The 18,357-nt window shown below is 30.5% G+C and overlaps 6 protein-coding genes across 6 annotated transcripts; 3 read left to right on the top strand and 3 right to left on the bottom strand.

Annotated features, from left to right (window-relative positions):
* Window positions 1-564: 564 nt before the first annotated feature.
* PGO_101880 (ras-related protein Rab-1B) lies at window positions 565-2,736 on the top strand (the record flags this gene model as incomplete). Its single annotated transcript, XM_028688218.1, has 6 exons — window positions 565-578; window positions 782-854; window positions 1,406-1,501; window positions 1,734-1,797; window positions 2,142-2,217; window positions 2,457-2,736. 6 exons carry the CDS (start codon window positions 565-567, stop codon window positions 2,734-2,736), a joined length of 603 nt encoding a protein of 200 aa, XP_028544019.1.
* A 1,410-nt stretch (window positions 2,737-4,146) lies between these two features.
* PGO_101870 (orotate phosphoribosyltransferase) lies at window positions 4,147-4,899 on the bottom strand (the record flags this gene model as incomplete). The annotated part of the gene is made up of 1 exon (XM_028688217.1): window positions 4,147-4,899. The coding sequence occupies one exon, from the start codon at window positions 4,897-4,899 to the stop codon at window positions 4,147-4,149; it is 753 nt and encodes a 250-aa protein (XP_028544018.1).
* Window positions 4,900-6,343: 1,444 nt separating this feature from the next.
* On the bottom strand, window positions 6,344-10,531 carry PGO_101860 (hypothetical protein, conserved; the record flags this gene model as incomplete). The annotated part of the gene is made up of 1 exon (XM_028688216.1): window positions 6,344-10,531. The coding sequence occupies one exon, from the start codon at window positions 10,529-10,531 to the stop codon at window positions 6,344-6,346; it is 4,188 nt and encodes a 1,395-aa protein (XP_028544017.1).
* Window positions 10,532-11,939: 1,408 nt separating this feature from the next.
* PGO_101850 (hypothetical protein, conserved) lies at window positions 11,940-12,773 on the top strand (the record flags this gene model as incomplete). The annotated part of the gene is made up of 1 exon (XM_028688215.1): window positions 11,940-12,773. One exon carries the CDS (start codon window positions 11,940-11,942, stop codon window positions 12,771-12,773), a length of 834 nt encoding a protein of 277 aa, XP_028544016.1.
* Window positions 12,774-13,876: 1,103 nt separating this feature from the next.
* Window positions 13,877-14,695, top strand: PGO_101840 (hypothetical protein, conserved; the record flags this gene model as incomplete). The annotated part of the gene is made up of 1 exon (XM_028688214.1): window positions 13,877-14,695. The coding sequence occupies one exon, from the start codon at window positions 13,877-13,879 to the stop codon at window positions 14,693-14,695; it is 819 nt and encodes a 272-aa protein (XP_028544015.1).
* Window positions 14,696-15,296: 601 nt separating this feature from the next.
* PGO_101830 (hypothetical protein, conserved) lies at window positions 15,297-16,617 on the bottom strand (the record flags this gene model as incomplete). Its single annotated transcript, XM_028688213.1, has 3 exons — window positions 15,297-15,361; window positions 15,772-16,338; window positions 16,494-16,617. The coding sequence occupies 3 exons, from the start codon at window positions 16,615-16,617 to the stop codon at window positions 15,297-15,299; spliced, it is 756 nt and encodes a 251-aa protein (XP_028544014.1).
* Window positions 16,618-18,357: the final 1,740 nt, after the last annotated feature.

Genomic DNA, 18,357 nt, shown 5'->3' with positions numbered 1-18,357 from the left:
CCTTTTTTTTTCCTTTTTTGTTTCCTTTTTTGTTTCCTTTTTTGTTTCCTTTTTTGTTTCCCTTTTTGCTTCCCTTTTTGCTTCCTTTTTTTTTTTCCTTTTTTGTTTCCCTTTTTCTTTGCGCGTGTTTTTCCTTTTATTTTCCCGCCCCCATTTCTTCACTTTTTTTTTTTTTTTTCCTTTTTAGTGTTCATGCTGAGTAGAACGTTTGATTGACCTTTACGAGTATTTCATTTTCGCGCGTTCATTTTATTGTATATATGTGTATATATATGTACATATAACATATGCATACATGTACATACCTGTTTCTTTACTTTTTTTGTTCCCTATTATTCTCCATTTGTGCATTTCCTAATTTTCTCCGTCAACAAATATAGAAATTTCGGAATACAAAAATGAATGATAGCTAGTATGTTTTCACTTCATGTTTTACTTGTATAGAATTTTGAGTGTTGCGTTAGAGATATACTCAAATGATTGTATTCAACTACGTTTGTGCATGTGTTTTTCTACGTGGTAGTGTATGGGCTTATACATTAGTGTATATATATGTACATATGTATGTACATATGTATGTACATACGTATGTATATGTGTATAATTGCCACATTTGTGATAACTGCTCCTGTTTGCTGAACTTTTCCCAGTTTACTTTTGCACCACAACGAATGTATATCAAAGTCTACATCAATAAACACAAGTCCCCCTTTTTTTTCATTTTTATACATTAATTTTTTCGCATATATATATTTTTTTCTTTTTCTTTCCGGATTTACAGTGACAGCTTATTTAAAATTTTATTAATTGGAGACAGTGGCGTTGGAAAATCTTGTTTACTCCTTCGTTTTGCTGTAATGATAGAACACAAAATGAATAGAGAGAGCATCAATACCGGCTACGTATATATATGCGTACATATTTGTGCATATTTATACATATACATATGTTGCTGCACATCAATGTGTGTCTATTATATGAGTGGCTTTTGGTGTAATATACATATACTGAACACATGAAACAAAAATCTAATCACATGTTTCCATATGAACGGAAAAGTGATATAATTATTTTACGTATACAGAAAAAAGAGACATCCCCAATAGTGCACACACAACCCTAATAATACACCATATGAGTTCACGTGTGATCATAAATTTTTGCACAAATTTTTATAGCCCCAATGTGCAATGCAAATAATTATGTATATTTGTGCACCCACAACATTACAAAATGTGTCTATATTTCATATGTTGTAAAGCAAAATAGGGGGAGGAGAAAAAAGGGCGATAAATAATTTTCTTAGAAAATGAGAAAAAAAAAGAAAAAGATATATATTTTTGTTTGCATTTAAGTACACAATTTTGAATTCGTCTTATGTGGTTTTTTTTTTTTTTTTTCTCAGGATGATACTTACACCGATAGTTACATCAGCACGATAGGAGTAGATTTCAAAATAAAAACAATAGAAATTGATGATAAAATTATAAAACTACAAATAGTAAGTCTTCATTTTCCGAGTCACCAACATTTTATGTTCCACTTTTTAGTGACAGGAGGAGAGAAGATACAAGTGCTAAAAGTGGCAGAAGCAAAAATTGCAAACCTGGCAATGTAACGAGTGTGCATGTATGCATACATATATGTATATACATATATGCCTATCTATCTATGTTTTTTTTTTTTTTTTTCTTTTTTTTTTTTCTTTTTTTTTTTCTTGTTAACAAATGTAGTGGGATACAGCAGGGCAGGAAAGATTCAGAACTATAACGTCGTCTTATTATAGGGGAGCGCAAGGTTCTTTTTAAATTTACCTAAAATTTTATTATTATTTATTTATTTACTTAAAATTTTATTATTATTTATTTATTTACTTAAAATTTTATTATTATTTTTTTATTTACGTAAAATTTTATTATTATTTATTTATTTACTTAAAATTTTATTATTATTATTTATTTAAAATTTTATTATTATTTATTTATTTTATTTTGTTAGCCATTAAAATGTTTTCATGTGAAACACGATGCGAAAAAAACAATGCTAAGAAAGCGCGTTCGATTAATTACTTTTTATTTATTCTTTTTTTATTTTAATTTATTCCATTTTTATGATTTTATTTTTTTTACCTGCACATTCAGGTATCATCATCGTGTACGACGTCACTGACAGGGATAGCTTTAATAACGTGAAAAATTGGATAATCGAAATAGAAAAGTATGCATAAAAGAGTTTATGACCGAGGAAAGGGTGGAACTGCATCTAGAGAGATCACTCAGATTCCCCCCTTGCTCTATTCACATGTCTGTAATTTTTGCACAAACATAAGTGAAAACACAAACATAAGTGAAAACACAAACATAAGTGCAAACACAAACATAAGTGAAAACACAAACATAAGTGAAAACACAAACATAAGTGCAAACGCACACCCATCCCCCTTCCCGAATCCAAAGGTACGCATCGGAAGATGTACAGAAAATACTAATAGGAAACAAAATTGATTTAAAAAATGACAGAAATGTAAGTTACGAGGAAGGAAAAGAACTAGCCGATAGTTGCAATATTCAATTCCTAGAAACATCAGCTAAAATAGCTCATAATGTGGAACAAGCTTTTAAAACCATGGCCCATGAAATAAAAAATAAATCACAACTGGAGAATCAGCAAAAGGGAAGGACTAACATAAATTTAAATGCAAAGCCGATTAAGGACAATAAAAAAAAATGCTGCTAATCATATTCTGCTTATGTAAAATGGATATCTTTGTGCAGTTGGAATAAATTAAAAGGCATGGAGGTGAAATGGAATAAAATGAAGAGTCCAAATGTGAAACTGTGAAAGGATTCATTTCTTTTGGTTTGTTGTTGTGTGTGTGTGTGTGTGTTATGTTCTCTTCGTGACACCTCGTTTCATCGTAATTAGGTTTCCCTCCCTCTATTCCTCCTCTTCATTTTTTTTTTTTTTTTCCCAAGTCATAATTTATGTGGTTGTCTGTGTTTGGGGGAGGAGGTGGTACCCTATGAGAGAGAAGAAAATCCCTAAACCTCTCTTTTCACATTTGCAAAATATTATTATATTTTTTTTTTTTAAAAAATTGCATCAGAAGGAAGCATGTAAGCGTGAGACGATGCAGAGGATAAGCATTTATGTATATATTCGTATGTATCTGAAGCTTTTCTTGGGTTTTGTACACACGTAAGTACATAAGTGTATAGCCCACATATATGCGTGTATATACACATACACGATAATGATGTGAATATTTTTTAACCTAATGATTCAATAATTTAAAATTTTTATTCTTCACGTATGTTGTATCTGTTCGGCATCTGTTCGGCATCTGTTCGGCATCTGTTCGGCATCTGTTCGGCATTTGTTCGACATCTATTCGACATTTAATTTTTATATTCTTCTTCTTCCCCCATTCTTACATTTTAACGTTTTTATTTTATTTTTTTACTTAATAAGAATTTTATTTTTTCTTGTCTTCTTTCACGACGCTGCTATATTTATTTGTGCAAACTATTCTTTGTTCATCCTTATGTGTGTATGCACAAGTATGTGTATATATATGTGCATGTATATGTAGGTGTACGTAGGTACGTATATATGTATGCACACATGGGTACACATTTATGCACGCTCATACACATCGATACACAATTCTACACTTGCGCACCGGGGGAGTGCACACGTTTAACTTTATGTGCATTATGCTTGCACAGACTAATTTTATTTTATCAGATTTTTTTTTTTTTTTTTTTTTTTTTTTTTTTTTTTTTTTTAAAAAATTTTTAAATTTAAAAATTTTTATTTTTTTTAATTTTATCAATGTTTTTGTAAAGAAAAAAAAAAAAAAAAAAAAAAAAAAAAAAAAAAAAAAGGGAATGTTTTTTTTTTTTTTTTTACCTTAATTTTTTTTTTTCAGATTTTTTTTTTTTTTTTTTTTTTTTTTTTTTTTGCGTTTGAAACAATTATGAAATGTAAAAATACTACATAGATAGAATAGCAGCAAGGTTGCAGGAAAGAAAAAAAAAAAAAAAAAAAAAAAAAAAAAAAAAAAAACACGGTGATTTTTTTTTTTTTTACCCATTTTGGTAGTGCATCCTTTTTTTTCTTTTTTTTTTTTTTTTTTTTTTTTACCTACTGCATGAGATGCTGGAGGTCCTCGTTATAATTAAGAATACTATGAAGTGGGATGTTCAGTTTCTGTTCAAACATGTCTTTAAAATAAATTTTATGATTGTGTTCATTTAGTTCATACTCATTTCTGTTGAGAAGAACAATGACAGCTACAACTTTTAAGGTTGGGTATGATTTCAATTTATTTATTATTTCTGTTAAAGCAGTACCACATGTAAATACATCGTCAATTATTATAACTTTTTTTTCTTTGTCTTGTTTTCCATTCTCCACATGGTTATTAACTATATCATCTAAGTTTCCTACAATAACATTTTTATCGCCATATTCTTTTTTTTCTTTTCTATCATACAAGTAAAAAATATTTGAAAATTTATTAGACTGGAATAAGAAGTGGCTAGTTAGAGTTGCAATTGGAATACCCTTGTAAGATGCTCCTAATAAATAATCAAAAGTAATATTTTCTTTTAAAATTAAATGGGATATTAAAAAGGAAATGATGTTTCCTGAAATGATATTGTTTAATACACCACTTGAAAAGAAATATTTTGATTTCCTTTTGGATTTTAAAATAAAATCACCAAATTTTATTGCATTATATTTTAACAGAACTGATATTAACAATTTTTTCATTTCTTTAACTAAGTGATTCTTCGAATCATCCTTTTCCAATTCGATGTTTTCTCGAAGCTGCACAAATTTTTTGTGTAAATCTTTGTCACTTGGGTAGTTTGATTTCCCCTTTTCCTCCATTTTGTTGTAAAATTTCGAGGTTTTTGAGGGGGGTGGGGGGGAAGAAAAAAGAAAGGAAAAGGAAGGAAAAGAAAAAAATGAAATAAAATGAAAAGAAAAAAAAAAACAAAAAAAAAAAAAAAATGAACTGAAAATAAAAGAAAAGAAGTGAACTGAAAATAAAAGAAAAGCTATTATCCTATACCCTCAATTTGGAGATTCTGTTGATGGCTTGAAGCAACGACAATATATTTGAAAAGGAGAGAAGGAAAATCTAAAGCGGGAACAAATTTGATCGGTGCATAGGGTAACTACTGTTGTAAGGCAAATAATGTAGGAAAAAATCCGGGAACCGTTGGAAAAAATTTCTGCTCTTTTGGGGCAAACTTGAAAATTCCATGATTTATGAACACTAAATCCTGCGCTTAGGCACCCATGGGATAACATATCCCGCCTTCATCTATATCTACGTATGCACACACGTTTTGCTATCTTCCACGTGTACATGCATATTTATTTTTACTGGAGTTTTCGTTTCTTTTATTTTTTCAACACCATATGGAAGTAGAGCGGCTCTTTTGAAAAGATTCATCATGGGGTGTTCCACATGTACACATATATATGCTAATGTGTATATATATATATATATATATACATTTTCACGGCTTGTTCATAATTTTAAGGACTTTTTTGAATATATTTTTTTTTTAATTCTGTTCATAATTTTAAGGACTTTTTTGGCTATATTTTTTTTTTTTTTTAATCTTGTTCATAATTTTTGGACTTTTTTGGATAAATTTTTTTTTTTTTTAATTCTGTTCATAATTTTAAGGACTTTTTTGGCTATATTTTTTTTTTTTTTTAATCTTGTTCATAATTTTTGGACTTTTTTGGATAAATTTTTTTTTTTTTTAGTTCTGTTCATAATTTTAAGAACTTTTTTCGCTATATATTTTTTTATCATAAAATTAAGAGATGTAACACCTACCAGCGTCAGAAATCAGGTGTCCTTTCTTGTTACACCTCAGTATGGTAAGAAGCATACGTTTAGAGGTGCCCTTGTCGTTGCCGACGTTTCTGTTGCTGTCGCTGTTGTTACTGTTGGGAGTTCAATGGGGAAGTTTTTTTCTTTCATCATGCATTTTTAGTTGCCTAATTATCACCTTCACGCGTGTGCACAAGCATATGTGTATGCACGATGAATCATAGGAAGAGAAAAACAAAAAAAAAAAAAAAAAAAAAAGCCATATAAAACTCATTCGAAATTGCGAACTAAACTCATTCAAAATTTCGCACAATTGGATGGCGCGAACGAATGAAGCTTGATGTGGGACAGTCGAGTCAATTCCATAACACAAAAGTAAGTGACACGCATAATGGTTAAAATGGGGAAGGGGCATGCCATGTCACTGAATTCATGTGTACCTTTCCCTGGTGTGTGTTATGTGTCATCCATTCCCCTCATTCATATATGTCCTACCAGGAAAACGCCCCTGGGTTGGTTCATGCTTATTGCGATTTTTACAGCGTTTTCCACTGATTTCCTACGTGCAACAAAATTGTAAAGGATACTTTTACACAAATTGTTATCTTCATTAGTTGACATGTTCATCATGAGTTCAATCCATGCACTTAGATTATATGTACTTTTTTGTGTAAATGATTGGTGAGTATTATCCTGGGGTAGCTGCTCCTTCATTGTAATTTTATGCACATATAAATTGTCAAAATCGTCCAAAAGTTTGCTCCTTAGGATGAAGTTATTTTTCGTTATCGTATAAAAAATGAACCGAATGAATCGAGTGTCAATTGCTACATTCAACATTCCTCGATGAAGTGTAGTTCCACGGATGAAGAGCTTTTGCACAACTCGTTCATCTTTCCTATTTGTGTTGTAATGTATAATTATTTTATGTTTAAATAAAAGAAAAAGAAGCAATGGATTCGTATAAGTCATAGCGGATAGATTAAATTTGGAAAGGAATATTTTTTCAACATTCTCTATACACACTTTTGAAAATTTTTCTATAAAATATTTATCATCATTTTTGTTAAAAAAAATGTTTTTTATTTTTTTATTTTTCCTTGCAATATTGTGGAAACGAAGTAAACATACATAAATGAGTAAACTCCTTTCATCATTGGTGAATGTCCAGTTTTTCAAAGTGGTATTTGCAATGTCTACAACGATTTCTACAATGGGGTTACTCTTTATAGAATGATAATTAATTCTGTTTTTTTTTTTTTGCAAAAGTGTGCATAAATAAAGAAGAGTTTGCATAATTATGGAGTAAATGTGCTTCCTCCTCATGCTATCGATATGTGTAGAGATATAATTCTTACACAATGTCATCAGTTTTGTCGTAATGATATTCGATTTTTTAAAAAAAAAAAAATTCCCCACCTCATTCAGGTAAACATGTGTTAATACAGTTTTGAAAAATAAAATGAAAAAGTTGTTATCACCTCTTTGGACAATATTCCTATTTGATAATAACAAATTTGTAAAAAAATTTTCCAACACGAGAGTTCTTCTTTTAAAATTGTTTCTGCTATACAGATAGAGCTTCATCAATTCCTCTAAATTGAAGTTGCACATTTTTTCCTTTACCGTGTGGATTATTTTTTTTTGCACTTTTAAATTTTGCCTGACCATGTTCATAAAATATTTTCCATTTTTTTTTTCCCCCACGAGCCTGTTCATATATTTGTAGCATTTCAGTAGTGATAAATTATCCACATATTTCCAATTTATCCCTTTTAAAATTGTTAAAATGGATAAGTTTATAAAGTGCAATTTATCATTATATGGTGATGATGATGCATTTCTTAATTTTCTATCAATACTGCTTTTTTCTTTTCCGATTGGGAAATTTATATTCTCGGATAATCCAACTTTCTCATTGTTTGTTTTTGTTTTCTCCCCGCTTATTCCTAGTCTCCCAAGTGATGTGAGGCTTGTGTTATCATCACCTTGCAGCGTCTTGTTGTAGGGACATTTTAACATACATAGCAATTTCAAACATAGGATTACAAATTTGTAGTTGACTTGTTCAGAATTGTAATTAGAAAAGAAATGAACTAAAAAATCATTTAAGGCGTCATTCAAATTGTAGTCCTTTATTTTATTTTTTAAAATATAAATGTAAAGGAGAATAACGCTTGAACATACATTCAATGCACACGTTTCTTGTAAGACACCACTCTTAGTTAAGATAATGTATCGCTTACATTTATAAAGAGTGGAAGAGTATATAATTTTGGTTAAAAAGTTATTGTATATATTTGTGTATCCGTTAATTTTGAGAATTCTGTACGTGTAAAAAAAATGAAGATTTTTTATGTTACTACACCTGACTATGTCCATATACAATTTTGTTAATTTGTTAAATTCGTCCATTTTTTTAAAAAATATATAATCATATGAAGTCAGATAATATAAAAAAACTGCCATTGGGATAATTTCCATTTTGTAAAAATTTGTCAAGTTCTGCTTATTGTTAATGAAGACGGTGGAATCGGGCCCATAGTGCAACGGGGGGGAATTATTGCAACCTCCATTGTCTGTGTTTTCTTCTCTCGAAGGTTTGTCATTTTTTATTAAGTCTTCACGTGTCTTCGAAGTGTCAGGTAAGCCAAGTGTGTTACAATTCCTGTTTCTTATTTTTATTTGGACACGCGCATCATTACACATGACCCCGTCACGGTTGAACTTCTCTTTTGCTTCCTCTTCTTTTTCCTCTTCTTTTTCTTCCTCTTTTTCTTCCTCTTTTTCTTCCTCTTTCTTCCTTTCTTTCTTCTCTACCTCCTCTCTGTGTTCATGACACTTTTTTGAAGATAAAATTTTCTCCTCCTCATGGTGAAGACATATACGATTTGCAAAGTAACTGATATGCAGATCTTTCCTAGAGCTACACTTACTAATTTTGTGCAAGGCGTGCATTGCCAGAATAATACGTCTATTTTTGTGTTTCTTCCTGTTTGTGTAAAGAATGTTGCGCAGTGAGGAACTCATTAACAAATTATTTTTTTGTAAAGAGTGCTGACTATTAAATATTTCTCTTTTTATATTTTTAATTAAAGGGATATTTGCCTTTGCAGTGTCATTATGTCCATGCAGATTATGAGGACCTGGATATTCAGATTCCCTATGTTCCTTAAGTGCTTCCACATTTTTGGAAAAAAACAAGTTGGTATACTTTAATAACCTGATGATGAAATAGTTATTCTTTACATTGTTTCTGTTGATTATATAGATGTATGCAAAAATATCTTTCAAAGGGATGAGGGATATTTTTTTCTGTTTCTTGTGTATGTCAAACAGATTAACATGTTTTAATTTGGCTTTTTTCTTTTTTTTCCTATTCATGAGCAATTTTTCACCTTGCCTTGTTAATTTAATTATTTTTTTGGTCAGAATGGAAGAATATGCAAAGATGAATTTAGCACTGTACAATTTAAATTTTTCAAAAGCTAAGGCGATTAGGGAAAAATATTTTATTTTTTTATTTTTTTTCATGTACATGCATTTAAAAATTTTACTAATCAGCATCTCAAGCAACATTGTATCATGCACTGCAAAATAGGAGTACACAAAAATTATCCTGCTTAACGTGTTCAGGTCATTTTCATAATGCATATGCTTTTTAATATTTGGAGATAATGATATGAGGAAATTTTTAATTAACCCACTGTCTACAAAGTTATAACTTTTCCAAGTGTTCTGCTCTTTGTTAATAGGAATTATGAAAATATCATCTTCCATTATGTAAAATAATTTTAAGTACCATTCATAATTCGAAATTTCATCCTTACAATATATTTGTTTTATTTGACTAATGAAAGTGTATTTATATAAGTTGTAAATGATTAAACTTATTTGACGCATGTTCATGTAATTTTGTGTATACTTGATATTTTTCATCATCTTTAAAATCTGGTAATTATAATTGTCATCATGATATAAATTTATTAAACATGTTGTCAGGTATAAGTCACATATTTCTCTCTTTTCTCCAACCTCAAGAACACTATTCAGCATATTCATGTTTTTTAAGTCTTTTGCCTTTCTGTCCTTCCTGATGCTCGTGAGGGGGAAAAACCGAAATGTTTCTCCAGCTGGAGGTGTGCAAATTGATCCGTCTGGAGGTGTGCAAATTGATCCATCTGGAGGTGTGCAAATTGATCCGTCTGGAGATGTTCCAACTGTTCTGTCTAGAGGTGTACCCACAGCTTCTCCTCCCCGGAGCTGTGTGCATCCGAATTGCTTCTTGGGAATGTACTCATCCCAGAGTCTTGGCAGATTTGTCCTTGCTGCAGTGGAAGAGTCCTCGCGTAACCAAACATTTCCATTTTTCGAAAAGACAACTTCTCCATTTTTAATATGACATGTAAAATGAAACTGGGAAGAAGTTGTCTCTTTTAGTTTCTTCCTTTTTAAGACATTAAACTGTATTTGTTCTTCAGCTTTTTTTTTCTTCAAAAAATGGTAATTAATACATTTTGCTGTTTTGGAACTTAATTTTTTGCTTTTCTTTGTAACGCTTAATTTGCTGCCTGTAATGGTTTTGAAATATCGGTAGCTTCTCTTATTTACCTGAACGGCAATAATGTTTCGATGCAAAAAGGGGCATAACGGGGTATGCCAGGCCATATAAAAAAAAATAATAAAAAAAAATAATAAAAAAAAATAATAAAAAAAAATAATAAAAAAAAAGTAATAAAAAAAAAATAATAAGAAAAAAATAAGAAAAAAAATAAAATGCCTTTATAACATGAGTAGCTATTAATTCAGCTTCGTTCTAATTGTATAAACATGCGGTGTAAGAGGCAAGCAAAGGTGTAACACAAACACATGGTACACTTTCTGTGTTTTTTTTTATTTTTTTTTCATGTTTCCATCCCATTCTGGCTTTTTCAAATGTGATGTCAAAATTGTGAGTGCTTATGCACCTTTGCTATGTGTGGCTATAAGCTAAGAAGGCTTTTTCTTTTTTTTTTTTTTTTTTTTTTTTCGATAAAAAAGTGACATCACCGCATGGTATAAGATATATATGATGGCACATTTTATGACTTCACCTTTCCTGCTCTTTGTAGAAAAAAAAAAAAAAAATAGTAATAATTAAGTAAATATGAAAATAAATACGCAAACAAAGATGTAAGCAAATATGCAAAAAGGAGTGAATAAATGTGAAAAAATATGTGAATGATGAATAAATAAATGAACGGGAGGGGAAAGCGCTACCACGGGGGATGTGCTCTTCTACGCTCTCTAAAAATGTTTGCACACATATGGGCAGTGAAAACAGGACATGTTTCACCCTGGATGCAACATACTTAGGGTTTGTTTGCTTTTCTCTTGTGCATAATGATTTGAGGCGTTATATCTATTCTTCTGTTTGCGCTTAAAGACAGACTGGTGGGAGTGTAAGTCAGCCAAAAAAAAAAAAAAAAAAAAAGAAAGAAAAGAAAGTAAAGCAAAGCAAAATAAAGTAAAGCAAAATAAAGTGAAACAAAATAAAGTAAAGCAAAATAAAGTAAAGCAAAATAAAGTGAAACAAAATAAAGTAAAGCAAAATAAAGTAAAGCAAAATAAAGTAAAGCAAAATAAAGTGAAACAAAATAAAGTAAAGCAAAATAAAGTGAAACAAAATAAAGTAAAGCAAAATACAGTAAAACACCTGAACGTGCAGGCAAACCAACAACACAACAAATGATAAAAGAAACGAGGGGGGTAAATTTTTCAGCCTTTTCACTTTTCGACACTACAAGGGAAAAAAAAAAAAAAAAATAATAAAAATAAAATAATATAATGTCCTTTTCTACAATAGAACAAAATGGCATATTATATCTTTTCCTCATGGTAGATTTTTTAAAAGAAAAGAAAAAAAGGTAGATTATTCTATCAAGCATTTACCCCAACCTCAAACATATGTGTCAAGCCAAAAAATGTATTGGGGCAAGGCAGAAAATTTGCATTTCCTCATTATTTTAACAAATGATAAAGTGTGTGTTTGGGGTGTGGAGAGCATACATTTTACCACACATAAAAGAATCGAGAAATGAATATAAGAAAAGGTATTTTTAATTTTTTAACCTTACAGAATACCATCGTTCATAGGAATTATTTTAGGAACTTCACACAAAGTAGTAAACAGCACATGTTAAGAGAACATAATAAAATGAAAAACGCCAGAGCAAATTATTTCATATGCATTCCATTGTCAAGTCACAAAACTGTAGTGGAGGAATTAGTCCAAGTACAAAATCATGTTATTGGCAAGTATGACATGTTAAAAGAATGTGCAATTGAAAAAAACAAATTTCACATTTCTCTCCTTATTTTACATATAAAAAAATCTCAATTGGAAACCTCCAAGGAGGCTTTTCATGATGCCATGCACGAAATTAAGAAGATTACTCATCAACCCATTTCTTTTGATAAATTGGAAACATTTCGGAACGATGTTTTATATCTGGGTTTAAAAGAAAGTAGCCAAAATTATATAATGAACATTATTACCCTCTTGAGAAATTCCTTTATCAGGAGGGGCATACAAATCGTTACAAACAGTAGGAGTGCAAAGGATGATGCAAAGAAGAAAATACTTCCAAACAGTTTAACTGAAAAAGCCAATGTCACATCGAGCATAATCAATACAAGCAAAGATAAGGAGGAGCATATTACACCCCATTTGACCATAATGAAAAATTCGTATGTTAGAAAAATATATGCTAACAGAAAACCACTGATTTTCCCTGATTACTATGCAGACGTAAATTTGTCAAAATTGCAGAACGAGAATGTTATACTCAACAAAATACAGTTTCTTGAAATGGACACAGATTTGTCAACATTATATTATAGAGTCATAGCCGAATGTGATCTCCCCTGAATTGTTATCCCTTGCAGGAACTGGGAAGGTTGTTATTTCTGCTTTTCACTGGTGTGCGAATTTTACACGAACGGATTTTAGCTAGTTTATATAGCTATTTGGCTATTCCAGAAAAAAAAGTCTATTTTTTTTTTTTTTTTTTTTATTAATTGTTCATACAATATTTGTAACTTTTACAAATTTGAGCATAATGAATATAGGAGCAGTTAAAATATCATAACATTATGAGTTTCATGTTTGAAGTTCCCTCTACCCACCCCACCCCCAAGATTGTTTGAAAAATATATATGCAATGTACAGAGTGTTCATGCTATTACAATGTTAGTTTATTTTTTGAAAATGTGAAAATAAACTGAAGTGGTGGATGCACAGATGGTAATTTTTCATTTGTACTTACTCGAAGAAGGAAAAAAAAAAAAAAAAAAAAAAAAAGACTGATGTGGAAGGAAGTATAGTTAACCTTTTGATTGGGGTATGTTGTGTGTATGTACACTGCTCCAGCTGAAACATTTTATCCATATATTGGATGAGAGAAGGGGAGGAGAATAATAACGTTGGATTTTTTTTTTTTTTTTCTTTTTTGCAGACAATTTCCACTTCTGATGTCATGATTTATTCAGGTGTTCTCTGTATACCCAGAGTGTTTTTATTTCTTAATTTTTCTGCACATTTTTCTACCGTTTTATGTGCGCTTTTTTTTTTTTTTTTTTTTTTTTTTTTTTTTTTTTTTCATTTATATTTTTTCTTTTGATGTTATGATTTTTTTTTTTTTTTTTTTTTTGGCCCCGAGTGTTTTTCTTTTTTTTTTTTTTTTTATTTTTTTTTTCCTTTTTTTTGGCTTTTTTTTTTTTTTTTTTTTTTTTTTTTTTTTTTTTTTTTTTTTTTTTTTTTTTTTTTTTTTTTTTTTTTTTTTTTTTTTGTAGTCTGTGCATTTGTGCATGTTTCATTAACCACCACCCTTTCCCACATCTTGCATACTCCAGCTGCGTGATTCGATTGTTCTGTCTGGCAGTAGTTCCTCCTCTTTGTCTAATTCGTGATCGTTACTCCAAGGTCCCATTGAGGTGGTGATTATGCTGATAATGGTTACACGTCCGACACGCATGTGTAGGGCATTTCTCTTACTGCTGCTGGTGATGCTACTCCTGCGTGGAAATTGCGTAGGAATCGAAAATGACATATCTGTGAAGGGAAGTCTAACGGTGTCGAATCTAAAAATATCATCCAAAGAGAACATGGATAACGGAATTGTATTCATGAATAAAGAAGGAGATTACAAGATTGGAATAAATTCTCAGGGGACATTTCTTATAAGCAAGAAAAATAAACCAATAATAAGTATAGATGAACATGAGAACTTAAATTTTTTAAATCAAGATTTGTCTGTGAAATCATTAAATATAGATGGTATTCTTAAAATTCGAAATGTAAATCAATTTCAAATGATTGTGCATGAAAATTTTAGCAGTAATTCAAATACCAAGGGATGGTTAGGTGATAATTTTGATAACTTCACATCAGTGTGTGGAGGCATAAATTTATTAGGTGGATATGGGAAATTGTCAAAAGGCAAAATTCAAAAAACGTTTGAAAATATACCAAGTCATACACAAATAAGAATTAAAGCAAATTTTCATTTTATTGACGATTGGAATTATCATACTGCATATTTGAAAGTCGGGAGGGATCATCAAGAGGAACTTTTTTATGTTTGGACAGATACACATGCACAGATAAGTCAAGAAAATTCCATAAATATTTGTGGAAATACAACTGGAGAGTCTAAATTCACGTCACTCATTGATGTTGTTATACCACACAACTCCAGTGCATTGCTTGTGCAGTTTGGCACCAGCATTCAGATCGATGATCCAAAAAGCATATCCTGGGGAATCTCCAACTTTCAGCTCTTCATTATGTGAGTGCGCGTGCAGTTGTCTACGCGTATCTATGCGTGTGTACACGATTACGCAAAAGTGCATGCATGCGTTATTTTGCAAACAAACTTTATGAACAGGTCATATTTTTTTGAAAACGATTTACAAAAAAGTTGAAACAAAAAAGTTGAAGCAAAAAAGTTGAAACAAAAAAGTTGAAGCAAAAAAGTTGAAACAAAAAAGTTGAAGCAAAAAAGTTGAAACAAAAAAGTTGAAGCAAAAAAGTTGAAACAAAAAAGTTGAAACAAAAAAGTTAAAACAACAAAGTTAAAACAAAAAAAACTAAAAAAAAAAAACTAAAAAAAAAGCTAAAAACAAAAAGGGTTTGTGTAAATCTTAAACCATCAAACAAATTACCGGTTACAAAATTAAAGACCGAAAAGGTACTGGGTATAAACATCGAAATGGAGAAAACATAATATAAAATTAATCGCACGCAATAGAACTGCTATTCACACAGGCATATATACATATATATGCATCTGTGGATGATGGGTAGGATCCGTTTTGTTAGTACATTCACAGAAAAGAAATGCGTAGGAAAAGTCGTAATTTATATTTTGAAAAAAGGGAATGAAGGTGGAATCTAATTCAGAGGTTCGATTTTGAGTTTCTTATTTCCAGCCCTTAATCTGGACCCGACATCTTCTCCTGAGAAAAGGGGAATTGCAAAGTATTTCTCATGTTTACAAAATAAAATAGTAGCGTGGAAAGAAAAGACGCGAGCAGAAACGAGTCCTTTTGATATGCAGTTATTACACGGCAAGGAGGGGAAAGTGGAAAATGGCAAGGTGGAAAAGGGAAAGGCAGAATAAGCCAAAATAACGTTATTTTTTTTTCTTTCCCTTCTTTTTTTTGCTATTTTTTTTTTTTTTTTGCCCTTATTTTTTTTTCCCTTATTTTTTTTTCCCTTATTTTTTTTTCCCTTCTTTTTTTTGCCCTTCTTTTTTTTGCCCTTATTTTTTTTTCCCTTCTTTTTTTTTCCCTTCTTTTTTTTTCCCTTCTTTTTTTTGTTCCTTTTTTTTTTGTTTTTTCCCTTCCCCCTTGGTCAGACAGCTCACCATCCAAAACAAGGACAACTCTCCCTAAAGACACAGGGTCGGTGAGTTCAATCCTTTTCCATGCTTCATAAACGGCTGAAGCAAAAATGGCAACTAAAGTCATTGTAGCTGTGTTGTAGATAGCTTGGGATTTCCCCGGCACATTTCGCAAAACTACTAAGACTTCATTTGTGCATATGGTTAACAAACATTTTCTCGTGGCTTTTCTTAAATCAATTAAATTTAAGGAATCGGGTAGGAAATTTTTATAGGATGATGAAATAATTTCTAAAAAGTTTATCCACATATCTTCTTCTCTTTTCCATAGTTTCACATTTAATTCTATCGTATTTTTCTGAGAAAATTCTAGTAGTATTTGTAAAGAAGATAGTGGAGTTCCTAATTGACATGAAAATAACCACGGGGCTAATAAATTTTCTTCATTTTCAATTTGTTGACTTTTTTTTGTTTCTATTTTGTTTTCTTTCACATCTCGCTCGATTTCTATATCTGTCACTTCCAGCTTTTCCAGAAGAATCACTACTTGCTTTTCCAGTTTCATGAGTCTTTTCTCGAGGCGGTATTTGTCTGTACGGATATGGTGGGTGTAAGAGGTGTGTCCAAATGGGGATTGCAAATGGGGATCTGCAAGCTTCATATACAAGCTTCATATGCAAACGCTTACGTGACGAGAGATCCAACTCTGCGTGGGAACCTCCGATTTTCATTTATCTCACACATACCTTTTTCGGAGTTTTGCAATTTATCATTTAGTTCTTTCACAATTGTCAATAATGGATCATATTTGGTAACAATGAATGTTTGTAGATCACTACTGAAGATGGATGCGCTTTGATTCGTTGTCATTTTGGGATCAACAAAGAGAAATAGACAGGGTGGAAGGAAAAAAAAAAAAAAAAAAAAATAGACAGAACAGACAGAAGGTGAGAAGCTTTCGATTTATGACACGGTTGTGTATGCTTACGCACATGCAGACATTTCTAAATGAGTAACTTGTGATGTGTAACTTGTGAGGCATAACTTGTGAATGCATAACTTTTTAAATGCACGAATTTATACATATGCATGTCTGTGTGCACGTGTCACTCGTAGCAACTGTTGAGTGAAAAATTGGCAGCATTATATTACACCTTTTTTTCTTCTTTTTTTTTCTTCTTTTTTTTTCTTCTTTTTTTTCGTCTATTTTTTTCTTCTTTTTTTTTCGTCTATTTTTTTCTTCTTTTTTTTCGTCTATTTTTTTCTTCTTTTTTTTTCGTCTATTTTTTTTTCTTTTTTTTCGTCTATTTTTTTCTTCTTTTTTTTTCGTCTATTTTTTTCTTCTTTTTTTTCGTCTTTTTTTTTTCTTCTTTTTTTTTCTTCTTTTTTTTCTTCTTTTTTTTTCGTCTTTTTTTCCTTATCTTCCTTTTCCTTTTTAACATACGCGAACGAAAGAAATGTGTATGTTCACTTTGCAAGACTTGTTTCAATATGGATGATTCAACAGAACGAAGCACATTGTTTCATGTATATACATGCATATGAATGCATAAGAGGGGATAGAGAAAACCTTCATATGGAAAAAAAAAAAAAAAAAAAAAAAAATAGAGAGGCATGTCAGTAAATAGGAAAAGCGGAAAATTTTTCTCTGTTACTATGATGGATTATCAAAACATGTGTCTAAGAGAGGTTATTCTTTTCCCACACATTTTTTTTTTTTTTTTTTTTTTTTTTGACATATATATATAACAAAAAAGGGGATGTGGGAGAATATCAGCGTGTCAATTTTTGTAGTGGTAATTTACCGAGAAGGGGAAATTACGCAATTGAGGAAAATAAAAACAAATACATAGGTGGGAAGAAGAAGAAGAAGAAGAAGAAGAAAAAAAAAAAAAAAATTCGTTGTGTACTTGTTTTTTTTTTCGTATGCTGAGGTATATTTCTCAACATTTCGTAAATTTTTCTCAAGTAAAAAGTAAAAAAAAAAAAAAAAAAAAAAAGTATAAATATGGAAAAGGAGAAAAAGTGGGACATGTGTGCTTCTTCTTCTTTTTCAAAAACTAAAAGTGATAAATAATTGTTGGATTTTTTTTAACAATTTGATATGTTGTGAGATTAACACATTTTACACTACCCAAGGTGGTACCCCGCTGGTGTGGGTAGTGAATTCTCACAGTATACATAATATTGGAAAAACGTCAAAAAAATAAAATAAAATAAACGGAGTAACTTCTAAAAGGATGGAAATAAAAATGGAATACTTCTAAAAGGATGGGAATAAAATAAACGGAGTAACTTCTAAAAGGATGGAAATAAAAATGGAATACTTCTAAAAGGATGGGAATAAAATAAACGGAGTAACTTCTAAAAGGATGGAAATAACAAAATGTATTTTTTTTTTTTTTTTCTTCCAATTCAATGAGCATAATCAGGTGTAGGTTTTTTACGCGCACCAAAAAGGTTTACTTCAGCGGGCAGGTGCGGTCCGGGGGTGGTAATACATGCCAACATTCTTGCATTACCAAGGGAGGAAAAAATAAAACAAAGTTAAGTGAAACAAAATGGAGCAAAAATAAAACGAAACAAAGTAAAATAACACGAAATAAAGTA

Source organism: Plasmodium gonderi (genome assembly GCF_002157705.1).
Source record: "Plasmodium gonderi DNA, contig: Chr10, whole genome shotgun sequence".
Lineage (NCBI taxonomy): Eukaryota > Apicomplexa > Aconoidasida > Haemosporida > Plasmodiidae > Plasmodium > Plasmodium gonderi.
This window is presented reverse-complemented; position numbering and strand designations above follow the sequence as displayed.